The 13,685-nt window shown below is 38.5% G+C and overlaps 1 protein-coding gene across 1 annotated transcript; it reads left to right on the top strand.

The window, feature by feature from the left end:
* The first annotated feature begins 1,561 nt into the window (after nt 1-1,561).
* On the top strand, nt 1,562-11,956 carry LOC130140257 (ARM REPEAT PROTEIN INTERACTING WITH ABF2-like). Its single transcript, XM_056319236.1, has 18 exons — nt 1,562-1,702; nt 1,907-2,079; nt 2,187-2,307; nt 2,613-2,687; nt 2,806-2,900; nt 3,040-3,115; nt 3,963-4,067; nt 4,559-4,687; nt 4,801-4,869; nt 5,944-6,003; nt 6,157-6,280; nt 6,400-6,539; nt 8,912-8,975; nt 9,094-9,173; nt 9,362-9,426; nt 9,507-9,624; nt 10,029-10,147; nt 11,551-11,956. Exons 1-18 carry the CDS (start codon nt 1,562-1,564, stop codon nt 11,618-11,620), a joined length of 1,824 nt encoding a protein of 607 aa, XP_056175211.1. The 3' UTR covers nt 11,621-11,956.
* The last annotated feature ends 1,729 nt before the right edge of the window (nt 11,957-13,685 follow it).

Genomic DNA, 13,685 nt, shown 5'->3' with positions numbered 1-13,685 from the left:
TGCTATTCACGGGTCCGGAGGAGTCAGTGAAGGAAAAAAAGTCGAGAAATTTTTTTGGTGAAAGCGCACAAGGTGTGGGGATGAAGATGACGGCGAGTGGAGCGTAGGGTTTCTGGAAAAATAGGCATTAGAAATCCTATCCGGGTCTATCCCACCCCCCCGGATTTTTTTATCCGGGCTATATCCGGTCTATATCCGACCTTATCCTATCCTGGACCACCACCAAACACAGGATAGTATAAAACATATCATATCCTGGCTTTTATCCGGTCGACCAAACGCAGCCTGTTATGCATTAGTCTAGTTTAGAAAAAGAGGATAGACTTTCCATTTACCGCTAACTAACGGAGTCCTGTTGTAACAAGGCCGCGTTTGATTGGTGCGCGAGACGACTCGTGTTATTATCTTTTCTTTTCTACTATTTGATTTATTCATTGCTTTCCAAACGTTTTCTGCATTTAGTATCCTATTGAATGTTTGGATTATTACAATGAATACATAGGCAAGTAGTAGTATGTTAGGAAACAAAAATCATGTATGAAAAGTTTTCCTATAAAGAGAAAAATGAATCAATCCAAATACGTAAACTCAATCTAGTGTAATAAAATCCCCAGCCCAACTTCCTAGTTCATAAAGGTAAAACAATCTCCAGCGTCTTACCGGGCCTTTGACCGTCCTAACCAACTATGCCAATTCCGAGAGTCAAATAGTTACTATTAAGCTTAATTTCCACTATGTATAGTACTCATTATGTACATATTTCCTGTTCCTTACGTAGAATGTAAATTTTTTTATCTATGCAAAAGCAATAGATGGTAATGAAGCTTGAATAGGCAGGGAAATGGATTGCGCGCTTCGGGTGCAGATGAGGCCGATTGATCTCGACCGTTAAATTATATGGGCCTCGCGTTGAGCTTGCCTTTCAAGACACGTGGCAGTAAGATCTGCAATACACGTGGCATTGTCGGAGGAATAATACAAGAAGCGGGGAAAGAACGAAGGCGAACGGGCAAAGCGAGACACAAAAGCTGAAAACCAACGTCTCTCTCTCTCTTTCTCTCCCTCCATTTCCTTCGTCGTTGCCGATGGCGTCCACGGGCGACCGCGACCACTCCGGCCATCACCAGCCGGAGTTGAGAGGCCGGAAGCGGAAGGCGGAGGCGGAGCCGGGGCCCGTCGGTCCCTGCACGTCGCTCCGCTTTCCGGCCAAGTGGGAAGCGCTGCTTGAGCCTGTGGTCACAGAAGCCGACCACGCGAAACTGGTGCGCTTCGTGATCAAGATGGTCGGCGTCCTGGACCGCACCTTCTCCTGCCGCGAGGACGATCGCATCGCCGCCCAGAACGCTATTCTCATCCTCACAGCACTCGCCGAGAAGGGTAACCCGTCTGTTTTCGGTGTAGAGGATGATTGATTGCTTGGACATTAGAGGGTTGATTTAGGAATCTCATCATGCGCGATTAGTGTAGACTGTGGAGTCCGCGTGGTGTTTGGCATAAGCCGTGTGGCGTTCTGTTGTTTTATTTATTTATTTTTTCGTTTGTAGGGAAATGTGTGGATGAGATGGTTCAGAATGGAGCCATTCCTGCTTTGGTGAAGCATTTGCAAGCGCCTCCTTTGGGAAAAGGCGACAAGTGTGCGAAGTTCTTCCAGCACAAAGTCGAGACGACGAGTGCATACGCTCTTAGATGGCTTGCTGCAAAAGTATGTGTTATTGCTGACCCTTATTCGAAGTTTTTCGTGACGTTAGATGCAATCAAGGGTACCCATATAGATGTTTGTGTCTTGTTTCAATTGGAATGTTGGAACTTTTATCTCCTACTTTGGGATTAAGTTTGAAGCACTAGATTGTGGTCAGCGGCTTTTTATTCTGCTCAAATCTTCTTTTCTGTCTCTTGGTTTCGACAGCCAGAGCATCGAGAACTCATAATTAACAGTGGTGCCTTAAACCATCTACTCAATCTGTTGAAGAGGTACGAAGCAGGGTCCAGTTCACAGTCCGTCAATGATCTCATTCTAAGAGCCGTTGAGGCTATCTCAAAGCTTGCTGAACATAATAGTAGCGCCGCCATCCTTGTCAGGTTTTTTGGCTTTCATACTTGTATGATTAATTTCAAAAAAAAAAATTTATGATCAATTGTCATTTTCTAATACCACATCTTTCCTTGATTATACGGTGGATTTGTAGGTTGGAAGGTGGTATTCCACTGCTGGTTGAGTTGCTGGATGCCTATGAAATACATTTGCAAGGAGCAGCCGCCGCAGCGTTGTGCATGCTGGCTTTGGAAAGTAAAGAGAACAGGAATCAGGTGGTCACATTTTAGGAAGTTAAAACTTCCATTTTCTCCTGCAGCAATATTTGCAGAAAAATCTAGTGTGTATGGAGTGGCTTTTATGTTTTACCTTTTGCGTTTTTAAAATCTTGCAGCACAAGCATCCTGTTTTTTTCTTTTAAAATTTTATCAGGCTAAACTTTCATAAGATACATAATTGACATGTTAATTTAGATAAAAAATTTTTGTTAAAATAATAATCTAGATTTCAGTGGGAAAGAAAAAAGCAGCGTTTTATTGTTCATTTGCCCAAACAAATGGAGAATAACTTGTCATTTCAGATCGTGGATTGTGGTGCTCTTCCAAGCATCGTGTTGATACTCAAATCTGAGAATGCTGACATACACATTAAGGCGGTAAAATTTCTAGACAACCATTGTGCTTCATTGATCTATTTATGTGGGTATTATGGATTCTTAACTCGTTAATTGCACCACTAAAACTCACAATTTGCAGTGATCACTGGTTTTGCAGGTTGCATTGATTAGTGTTCTGGTGCGCTCATCTCGAAAAATAAAGAAAGATGTGCTGGCTGCTGGAGCTTTGCAACCTATTATTAGATTGCTCAGGTATGACCAAATCTTGGCTTTATACATAGGTCGCAATGTATTTTGCTTGGTTAGCAAAGCACCTGTATATTGCAGCTGCTTCATGTTGGGAACTACTGTCTCTCTCTGTGAAATTCGAAGTTCATCTATTGCAATGCAGTTCCAGCTGTGTTTGGAGCCAGATGGAGGCAGCTCGCTTAGTTGGACTATTTGCTGCAGCCAATTCAATTCGTAAGGTGACTCATGAGTGATGCTGTTTTTCTTGTGATCCCCTTGTATCCTTTGCTCTGTAGTTTTTTGTCGTCTATATATTTCTCTAAAGAAATATCATTTATATCACTCTCTATAGTGAAAACGATGATCACTTCTCTCTGTGCATCCCCGAGAGCCCTCTGCCAGGGCCTCAGAGATCATATAAGCATTTCTTGAGGTCCTAATATTTGTCCTATGAAGGCGACCCTACAAATGATTCTCATTTTCTTTTTCTTTCCAAATTTCAAATTGTGTCTGCTGCTTAAGTGTGCTGAACATTTTGCTGTATTTTAAACAGCATTAATGACAAGACAAGTACCTAATTTGATAAATGATAATGCCAACATTCCTTCATCATACACATGGGCAAGCTTTCTCTAACCACATGCATTATTTGGTCTGCTAACTTTAGATAGCATCTATTAATGTGGATGCATTAGTCTAGAAAACCTGATGTACTAATCATACAATGTGTTTAAGTACAATAAATATGACAGAGGTTTTGTTAATGCATATCTGGCTTTTAATCCGGAAGGGTCTCTGGTCAAGTTATATGAAGCCTCTCTGAGCTAAAGTTGCTTGTAATTGAATTCCATACTTTGGTGCCCTGGCGTAACAGTCTGAAAAGATATTTTGGGAAAAAATGTCTAAGGGATCATTTTTACTGCTCTCTCTCTCTCTCTCTCTCTCTCTCTCTCTCTCTCTGGAGGAAATATTCAAGAAGCTGAATGGTTTTTTTTTTTGTATGCATTTGGTGAGTAGAAGCTCATTTGCTCAGACTCTACAACAATGTTATACTTCTTGCCCATTTTAATGAAAAGCTTTAAACAGGCAATTGTTCAAAGGGGTGCAGTTCGTCCTCTTATTGAGATGCTTCGATCTCCTAGTCTTGAAGCGAGGGAATTGTCGGCTTCTGCACTGTGGAGATTTGCTCGGGTCATTACTCTACTGCAGCACTGCTCATTAATTCATACGGATGTTTTATTTTTCCCTTATAGCTTCCATGATTTCACTTTCCCCTGCGTTTGAAAATTCAGAAGTGATCATAGATTTTAATAATCTTCTTGAGTTCAGAAAATGGGGAGTTTGCACCTGTAGTTCCCTCTTTACTATGACTAGTTAATCCTATTGTATGGTTAATACATAGTAGATGTCATTATGGTTCGCATGCTTAATTACTGTTAATTCAATCAACCTTTTCGACTTTTGGACGTGAACTCATTGTCAACTTGTGGAGATTCATAGAATACTTCGCCATAACTTTCTGATAAATCTGTTGTAAAATTTAATCTCCCTCTGAACTTCATTATCTGCTTTCTGACTGCATGAAAATGACCTATATATTAGTTTGGAGGAGAGAGGCTCTTTGGTTGGGCTAGTTGTCAGATTCACTGTACTTACTATAGGAACCGCATTCTCAATTTCAGAACTCAGACACCCAGGTTGGTATTGCTCACGAGGGCGGCTTACTGGCATTACTGGAACTTCTAGATTCAGAAAGTGAATCATTGCAGGATGTTGCTGCATGTGCTCTTCATACTCTATTGAATAATGAGGTATTGAATGGTTTGAAACTTCTTTGGATCAAGACCCAAATCCTATTCTTCAAGTGAATTGGTTTTCAACAACATATTTGCATCATCTAATGGATTTTCTTCACTTGTCACAGGAGAACGTGTCAGAATTTATCACTATTGGTGGATTTCAGAAGCTACAGAGGGGAGAATTCACTGGCCAAGTAAGTCTGAGTCATTCTCCTAGTTGGAGACTTTCATATCATACTCAACATTAATTATCCAAGTAGACAAAAAAATAGTTGTCCTGCTACTGCTAGGATTTTTACAATTTGTGCTGAGATTGTTTTGGTATCACCAAACAACATCAACCAATGAGAAAAATCCTTCTCCACTTGGGTTCATCTACAATGTTTTCCTAGACTCAAAATTGTTCTGCAGCAGGCTCTACACAACTTTCGAAAAATTGAGCTGGAGGAGCCCATTTCACAAGGTTGTGTCTTGAAACTTGACATAAAAAGCCACTTCCCTTGTGCATGATTGATGAACCTTTTCCTAAGATCAGAAGTTCTAGTATAGGGATGCTCTGGACCGGGTTGTAAGTTGAGGGGCATGTTGCTCTTGTGTTCTAAGTTTAGAGGATATTTAGTTTGAAGCTTAACATTGCGATGTTTTTCCATATTACTATAAAAAGGTAGTAACAAATAGGGAAAACTTGACCATTCATTCCCTATATTGTGAAAGTTTCAGTAACTCTGATTTCATGATTTCAGTCCATCTACTTTGTATGTTGGCGAAGTTCCATCCAACTTCTCTTAGTTTCTTTTTGAGTTAGATGATGTTGTGTCACTGAGGCAGACACGGCCACGTAGGATTAATCTTTTGAAAACCCTAACAGGAATAGGACTGAAGGACTGTTTTCACATTATGAAGAACATTAAAGTTCAGGGAGTCACTTACCAAATTTCCCAAACCATAGTGTCTAGATAATAATAACAATATTTTATTTTGAATTTAGGTATCTAGCAATGGAATAAGAAACTAACTAGGTAATTCTTTCTTCTTTAACAATTTATAGTGTTACCATGACAATATAAGTGCCATATTCGATAATGCATCTCAATTTGAATGGAAATCTGAAGCGGTCAAACTAGGAAGCTTACTTGCACTCGTGGCTCATTGATGTTTTAAGGCACACTTCAAACCATTCTGAAATATGTGAGATACTTCCTATATGAAGCATTTCTATGCCTTTGTGTTAAGATTGCTACGAGTTTGTTCACCATGTTGTTTTGTAGGCCACAAAACAGTGTGTTAATAGAACAGTGAAGAGATTAGAGCAGAAGATTCGAGGCCGAGTGAGTATTTATCTCTGTAAAGACATTCTTCATCATAGTGATGCTTATTTTGCAATTTTTTCTGATGGGATGTTTACATGCCATAGGCAGGTTGTGCAGCGTGCTTTTCATACTTAACATTAGTTAAATAATTTTCGGTTTTCATCCATGTAGGTCTTCAAACACTTATTGCTTTTAATGCGTGTATCAGAGAATGCCATCCAAGGAAGAGTAGCTATAGCTCTTGCACATCTTTCTGACCCAACAGATCAACCAATGATTCTTATCAATAATAATGGCATGTTATACTTTGGATTTTTTTTAGCTTTTCTATGCCCAACTTTTCATGCTCAAGACCCATCAACTACCATGTTAGAAAACCCTTTTAGTGACTAAGCAAGCTATTTTTTAATGAAGGATTGGAATTGCTGCTTCGGTTGCTTATTTCTTCATGTCCCAAGGAACAACTTGATGGTGCGCTAGCCTTGTTCAAGGTGGCTAAGAAAGCAATGATAGTTCCACCTTTAGATGGAGATTCAACCATTTCAAAACCGCAAGTATGCTTTTTATGTTATTTACTCTAGCCCATCATAACTCTACTTTATAAGAAACTTGGTCTTCAATTTGAATACCTATATTGAGTTCCTAGTTTCACTCGTGTTTCCTGACACTCCTTGTTGGAGGCAGATTTTGGTACCGTAGAGAAGCTTGTAATATAGGGCTTTTGAAGCAACTTCTTCCGTTGGCTACACAGTGGTGAATTTCTAATTGATCGATGATGCCATCTGATGGTGATGGCGATCTTAACCATTGAGGGACTCAAAAAGTTCATTTGCTTTTAATGTTCTGTTATGGGAGAAACAACATTGTATGGGAAACACCACGCAGTTTGGTATGTCATATGTAGGGCAGTAGGTGCATTTAAACATCGTTAACGAATAATCATATTGATAGAGATTGATTTGTATAAAGTCACACAATCATAAATAGCAGGGGTGCATAGTCATCCCCAACCATTTAATCTTATAATCATTTTCTTGTTCTTTTACTTTCACATGGTTTCGAGCCATGACTTTTGCTACATGTTACCCTAGTGCGGTTAAAATACTTAGTTGAGTTGTTGGGATTCAGACAAGGAAAGCCTGCAGATCTAGTTTGTGATGTTCAGGCTATACTGTACATTTTCTGATCAGAAATCTGGAGGAACTCAGTTTGTGGTGATATCAAAATAGCCTTACGTGGGTTCAAATGATCAACTTGCCTACTCATTTACTTAGTCTCTTGGTGGTCCTTGTTTGAATTACATCTGTAACAATTAACTTATACTACGAAATATATGCTCGAACTTGAAGGAAATGAAAGAATTATTCTATTTTTTTTAGACATACCTGCAGCTATATATGTTGCATACCTATCAATAGTCTAGAAACGTCTATTTGCAAAAGCAATATCAAAAAATGTCAACCTCGTTCCTTTACTTTCGCAATTACTTTTGATAGTACTAACTTTAGATTGGGGATTCCTAAGATCCTTCGTTGGTTTAGATTTATCATAAGGTGGTGCACTTAGGATTGGTTTAATTAGGTTTGGAAACAAACTTGTTTTTCCAGAGGATGTGGAAATACGAAAATGATGCCAAATCATAGCTCCAAAAATACTTGCACTTTCTTTGTGGTCATGGTGAAAGATGAATCTGGTTTGAACACGGAATTGATTTGGGTCGAGAAATGGTAGTAGGATTTCTCTCACCCTATTCTTGTTGTCCTTCTGACTGGAGCATTTAGTTTATCAAATATATTTTACTTGTGATCAAAATATGGGCTGTAAAGGATATTGCATATGAGTTTATAAGATTGATTTTCTCCTGTTGAAAAGATAAATACGCATATGCTCTCATGAACCTCCTAACTAGGAAATTTTGTGATAAATGATGAAGTTGAGGATAGTGGAGGATTCTAACAATAAGTGAATATTTGCTTAACGGTCAGCTGCGACTTCTTTAGTGGTATTCATAATGAAACCTGACCTCGCTGATATTTGTCGTAAGTCCTACCGACGGTCTTAGTACAACTATTTTACTAGTCATTCTTCATCTCTGCTTCATCTAATCTAAGAGGAGTACAAACATCATAATGTATGAAGTAATTACGAAATTGATATTTCATCTTAAGGCCTTAAATACGAAACCATCCATTGTTACACTTTCATCTTATTCCTACACAATGTTTAAGCACAATGCATTACTTTGATTGTTGATACTATTCCTGCAGTTAAGCTTTTATTATCACCCATTATGTAGTTGCCATCGTGGTGAACATGCAATGCCTTAAAACTTGTAAACACCCCAGAATGGAAAGATTGGAGCACAAGAAAATGGAAAGTGATAGAGGCTGAATTCTCAAACAGCAATGGACAAGTTTGGGGATGTGCTTTTTGCAGCAGAATGCTGACATTGGCGTGATCGCAAGTTGATGTCTGTGTCACTTAGGCATGGTCCGCGTCAATAGGGGGCCTTATAGATATCCAGGACACATGTACAATTTAAGGATGCTACAAACAAGAAATCTAAGTTTGTAACTTGATATTTTTCTCTTTATGCGGGCACTAATGCCATCTAAAGAGCAGAGAATAGAGTAAGTAGAGATTCTCTTATTATGCACCGACCACTTAATACAGTAAGATGTGAGGTCTCAGAAGTGCATAAAGACAATAATACTGTGGACCTTTTGATCACGGGTCATTAATGCCTTCTGGAATTGAGTGCCTTGTTCTTCCAAACCATTTTCACGAAGGTTAAGTTTAACAAATTTATTAGTATTTCACCTTTGACATTTATGTCCAATTTTTATTTGCTTTCTTTTAATGCTTTAGTGATGCTTCTCTATTTGACCATATGTTCAATACGCTGATGAAAGGACTCTTATTGCAGGTCTATCTAAGCAAGCAATATGTGAACAATGCTATGCAATCTGATGTAACCTTTTTGGTTGAATGTGAGTTCGGGTTGTCTGTCCAAGTTTGCATGCTCTTTTTAATTCAATCTAATTACTCTGACTCTCCTATTCATTTTGATATTCGGCCGTCTCAATGGTATTGACTTGCTTATTGCAGCTAGACAATTCTATGCACACAGAAGTTGCTTGTCAGCATCTTCAGATACATTCCGTGCAATGCTTGATGGCAGTTATCAGGCAAGTTTATTTATTCTTTTTAAGTTGGTATATAATCATCATTTGTGGCAGTCTGGCACTTATTCTTGAGGAAACATGCCTCACTAACCCACTTATTCTCATCTTGAAGCTTTGTGAGCTATTCTGTAGAATTGGTATATTAGGGTACATGATGCATTTTGCTTATTTCACTTTATGTTTGCTTGCAGGAAAAGGATGCCACTAGCATAGAGATTCCAAACATAAGATGGGAGATCTTTGAGTTGATGATGAGGTCAATGCAATTTTAGCTTAACATGGCAAAGGACCTCTTTGCTTTATGCTCTAATTCACTTGATCCTTTTACCGGTACAGGTTCATGTACTCCGAGTCAGTTGAAGTTACGCCAGATAATGCACAAGAGCTTCTTAAAGCAGCTGATCAGTATCTCGTTGAAGGGCTTAAGCGACTTTGTGAGCGTGCCATTGGGCAGGTTAGCCAAAGAGTTCATCTGTCTATTTCGGAAAAGGACACTAGCTGGCATAACTTTCATACGGCACTCACTTAAGTGCCATAACTTTTTTTTTCGACCACTTAAATGCCATAACTTTTAAAAAATATTTACTTGAGTGCCATAACTTTTTTAAAAGTTCACTTAAGTACCAAAATTCGATGTGGCATAACACTAGTGGTAAAAAAATTTTAAAATTATGGAACTCAAGTGATCGATTGAAAAGTTATACGACACTCAAGTAAGCGCCGTACATAAATTATGACATTTAAGTGATCGAAAAAGCTATTATGGCAGTCAAGGGAGTGCTGTAGGAAAGTTATAGCACTTGTAGTGTTTGTCTATTTCTTTGTGATCCCCGAGATAATTGAGAGTTTATATTGCAGGAACTATCTATGGAAACTATTTCAACTATATACGAACTCTCCAATGATTTCCATGCGACATCATTGAAGCATTCGTGCATCTTGTTTATCTTGGAGCATTTTGATGAATTCAGGAGTCGGTATGCAATCTCAACAATTTTTTAACTTCCAAAAATTATATAGTTTATTCTGCTGACGAGATAACTAAGAATGTTAAATCTTTTGAAGTTGGTGCATTGGAAGAATTATAAAGGTCTCTGTTATTTGAAAATGACGTGGCCATTTAGCAACTAGCAACCTTGGTATCTCAATCAGGGCTAGGCTCTTTGCATACCGGAAGAAAGATTATTGGCTTGATATTTATACCATTTTCCAGTAATGCTTGGCTAATGGCACTATCCACACATGCAATGCTCTTTTTAATCGTGTTCTCGTCAAACATCCAGAGATGCCGCAGATTATGCACATTCTGGACGCAACATTTGACAAATAAATCCAGTTTCATGTCTGATCAGCACTCGTCAACATTATATCGGGATAGAATTCTAAAGCACGGGGTTGTTACATTTGGGTCATATTTACATGCGAAATCTATTGGCTCACAAACTCAAGATCACGTCACTTGGCTTTCACATCACTAACAGTTGGGCGGTTGAAAATCTACCATTGGTTATTAAGAGCCAAAACTCATATCACTAGTAGTCAATCCCTTTGTGCCTCTATCACTCTAAAGCCAAAGGCTGGAACATTAAGGCCACAAAGTTTGGCTGAGCAGGCTAGTGTCACCCTGGCTACCATTGCAAGGGATTGCTCATTGCAAGTGGCCGCAATCCAACCTATATTACTCGGTAATGAGCCGCAGGAAATTGCTTAGGGTTTTAAATCTAGATTTTTCGAGCTATGCTTATTGTTATCCTCAAATAAATTCATCCAGATTGAGATTTGACAGTATTAACTTGAGTTTCTGCATGAGGTGTCTAGTTTTTGCCTGTGTTTACATTCAAGTACATGCATTTGCCTTTGTCCCCCAATTGGTGTGCTTGCTGCTTTTGTAATATCACAGAGGCTTTGCTAGTGAGAATTTTTCAATTGGGTTGGTTCTTTCCAGCTTTGGCGAATTAATATGAGAAAAGGAATTGTCGCACTGCTCCTGGCTACATGATCTTCTAACTTGTGACTTTTGTGAGGTTCAGCCTTTATTATGTTCAAAGCGTAATGCTAGAGGTAGCTGATTTAGCAGTGTGATCCATCTTCCGCAGTTTGGTTGAGTGAGAAAGGATGGCACCGTTTTGGTAGTTCAAATGAATCTTTGTGTATGTCCGTCTTCGTGTACGTATTGATGACTCTGCCGTAAACGCTCGACTCTTGCCAATTGTGCATGGCTTTGCCGTTTTGTACTGAGAAGCGACATATATTACTTGTCTTATGCCACCCTCCTAACTTCATCGAAATCAGTTATGTGTACAATTTGGAAATATAACCACGTTTTAATATTTTGTTTTCAGTTGAATTGTCTGCTGATATGGTTGTTGCAATTCTTCAGGTACTCTCAGCTAATTCAAGAAATTGTGCCAGCAATCCGTGATTATTTTTCAGAAGCGTTAACTAAGTAAACACCCTTACAAGTGGCGTGAAAGCACAACAATCTCATTTGGTTCTAGCTCGTTATGGGGTCTAAAAGAGTTGGCAATCCTCGTGATGTAGGAGCTAGCCGGTGGTGGACCGTGCACATATATCATTGAGCCCCGTTTTGCTCCATAGATATCTATTGCAAGAATTGAATGCAGCCAACTCTGATGTAACATAGTTCTTTTCATTTGACAATATTCAATTAAGCTAAACGAGGGTTTCTAATCCAATCAAGTACTCACATCTTCTTCCTTGCTTGAAAAGGGACCCGGTTAGAATACACTGCACGAACTCGTGGAGAATTTAATGCAGTTCAACTCTTACGCAGGACTTTTCTTTTTTGTTCTTCATCTGCCAACAACAAATAAACAAAAATAAAAAAAGTTGGTTTCTAACATGATTAGCCAGATTCATCTTCTTCCTTACTAGAATTGCTAGTGGCAACTTGGTTTGGACATGTATAGTGATGTCGAATAAGTTCTTATTTCAAGTTCTCAATTGACCAACGGTCAAAATCGTTCCTACGCTTAATCCATTTCAGAATCCATCAAAAATAGATCTATCGATTTTCACGTATAACCCAGATGTCAAGCAACTTAATGATGATAAGCCAAAGAGCAAAGAATCGTGGAGAAATCCAAACAAGTCGGGGAATCAATTCAAAATGAAGTATGAAATGAAGAGGAGAGGGTCTTGCTATGTGTGCGGAAAGCTCGGACACAGCGCAAGAGAGTGTTGCCGTTCTCTTGACTTGTATGGTGGAGGTAGGCTATGGGTGGTGACTTGACTCCAGTTGCCCCTTGTCATGTGAGTTCTCACAAGAGTGCTTTTACTTCGTATAAGGAGATGAACGACCAAGTGCATGTTTACAAGGGAACTCAGATACGAGTGTGATCGGTCGGAATATCTTGTGTCGTCTTCGGACAGAACACTTGCTCTTAAAAATGTTCGTCATGTCCGCAAGTTGAACAAGAGTCTTATTTCAGTTTACATGGTTGGTCTTCATGTATTTCTTGTAATGTTTGCGTCCAATAAAGTGATTCTCACTAGAGAGGGATCCTTTATTGGAAAGGGCTATGCCAACGACAAGATGTACTAGCTCATTTTGATGCATCATGATAGTACTATGTCTTTTGATTATGCTTGTGGTGTTGAATTTATTTATCATATTAATACGCATATTGTTTTGCATTATGAGCTAGGTCATATTGGCAAGAGAACCATGGATAGAATGATACAATGTGATTTAGTGTATATTGTGAATAAAAATATTCTTGATGAAAAATGGGAATGCTGCGTTCAAACTAAAATTAATAGAAAATCGACTGAATCCGTTAGTAGATCTACTGGTATTTTAGGATTATTACATACGGATATATGTAATAATAATGACGACTTAACTAGAGGAGAAAAAAGATACTTTATAACTTTTACGGATAATTTTTCTAAATACACATGTGTTTATTTATATAACAATAAAGATGAGAAATTTAGTAAATTTAAGATTTTAAAGCACAAGTTGTAAATCAATTAGGACAACGAATTAAAAGAATTAGAAGTGCTAGAAGTGGACAATATTTTTCACATGAATTTAAATCATTTTGTGAAAGTCATGGTATTATTCATGAAAGAACCGTGCCTTATCACCCAAATCAAAACGGAGTAGCCGAAAAAAGGATTAGAACTTTAATGGAAATGATACATGCTATGTTACTCAGTGTTAAATGGCCACTAGTTTTTTGGAGTGAAGCATTACATATTACATGTTATACTATTTGGAAAAGGGTTGCGCTTTTTTCACTCCTCATACAACTTAGACACTCACTTTTTTTTGTTGTTTTGACCATGCTAACCCTTGTGGGGCCCACCACTTCTTGTACAATTTTATGTGGTCATTTTTTTATTTTTAATGAACTCTTTTTATTCCTTATGATCCCACTTTCCTTGTTCTTCTTTCTTTCCATGCCTCCCACTCATCTCTCTGTTCTCTCTTGTTAGCCATTCTCTTCTTTCTATGCGTCCTAATCGATCTTCTCCTTCTTCTTCTTT

The sequence above is a fragment of the Syzygium oleosum genome, unplaced genomic scaffold (genome assembly GCF_021117445.2).
Source record: "Syzygium oleosum isolate NSW1041296 unplaced genomic scaffold, Sole_v2.1 Sole_v2.17, whole genome shotgun sequence".
Classification (NCBI taxonomy): domain Eukaryota; kingdom Viridiplantae; phylum Streptophyta; class Magnoliopsida; order Myrtales; family Myrtaceae; genus Syzygium; species Syzygium oleosum.
Note: the sequence above shows the minus strand (reverse complement) of the source record. Positions and strands in the feature narration are given on the sequence as shown.

Bases quoted from the DNA above. Each gene is read 5' to 3' on its own strand.
- LOC130140257 (XM_056319236.1), top strand. From the start codon at position 1,562: ATGGTTCAGAATGGAGCCATTCCTGCTTTGGTGAAGCATTTGCAAGCG. The intron at 2,308-2,612 runs GTGGTCACATTT...TTGTCATTTCAG, and splicing joins GTAAAGAGAACAGGAATCAG to ATCGTGGATTGTGGTGCTCT. The intron at 6,540-8,911 runs GTATGCTTTTTA...CTCTTATTGCAG, and splicing joins CAACCATTTCAAAACCGCAA to GTCTATCTAAGCAAGCAATA.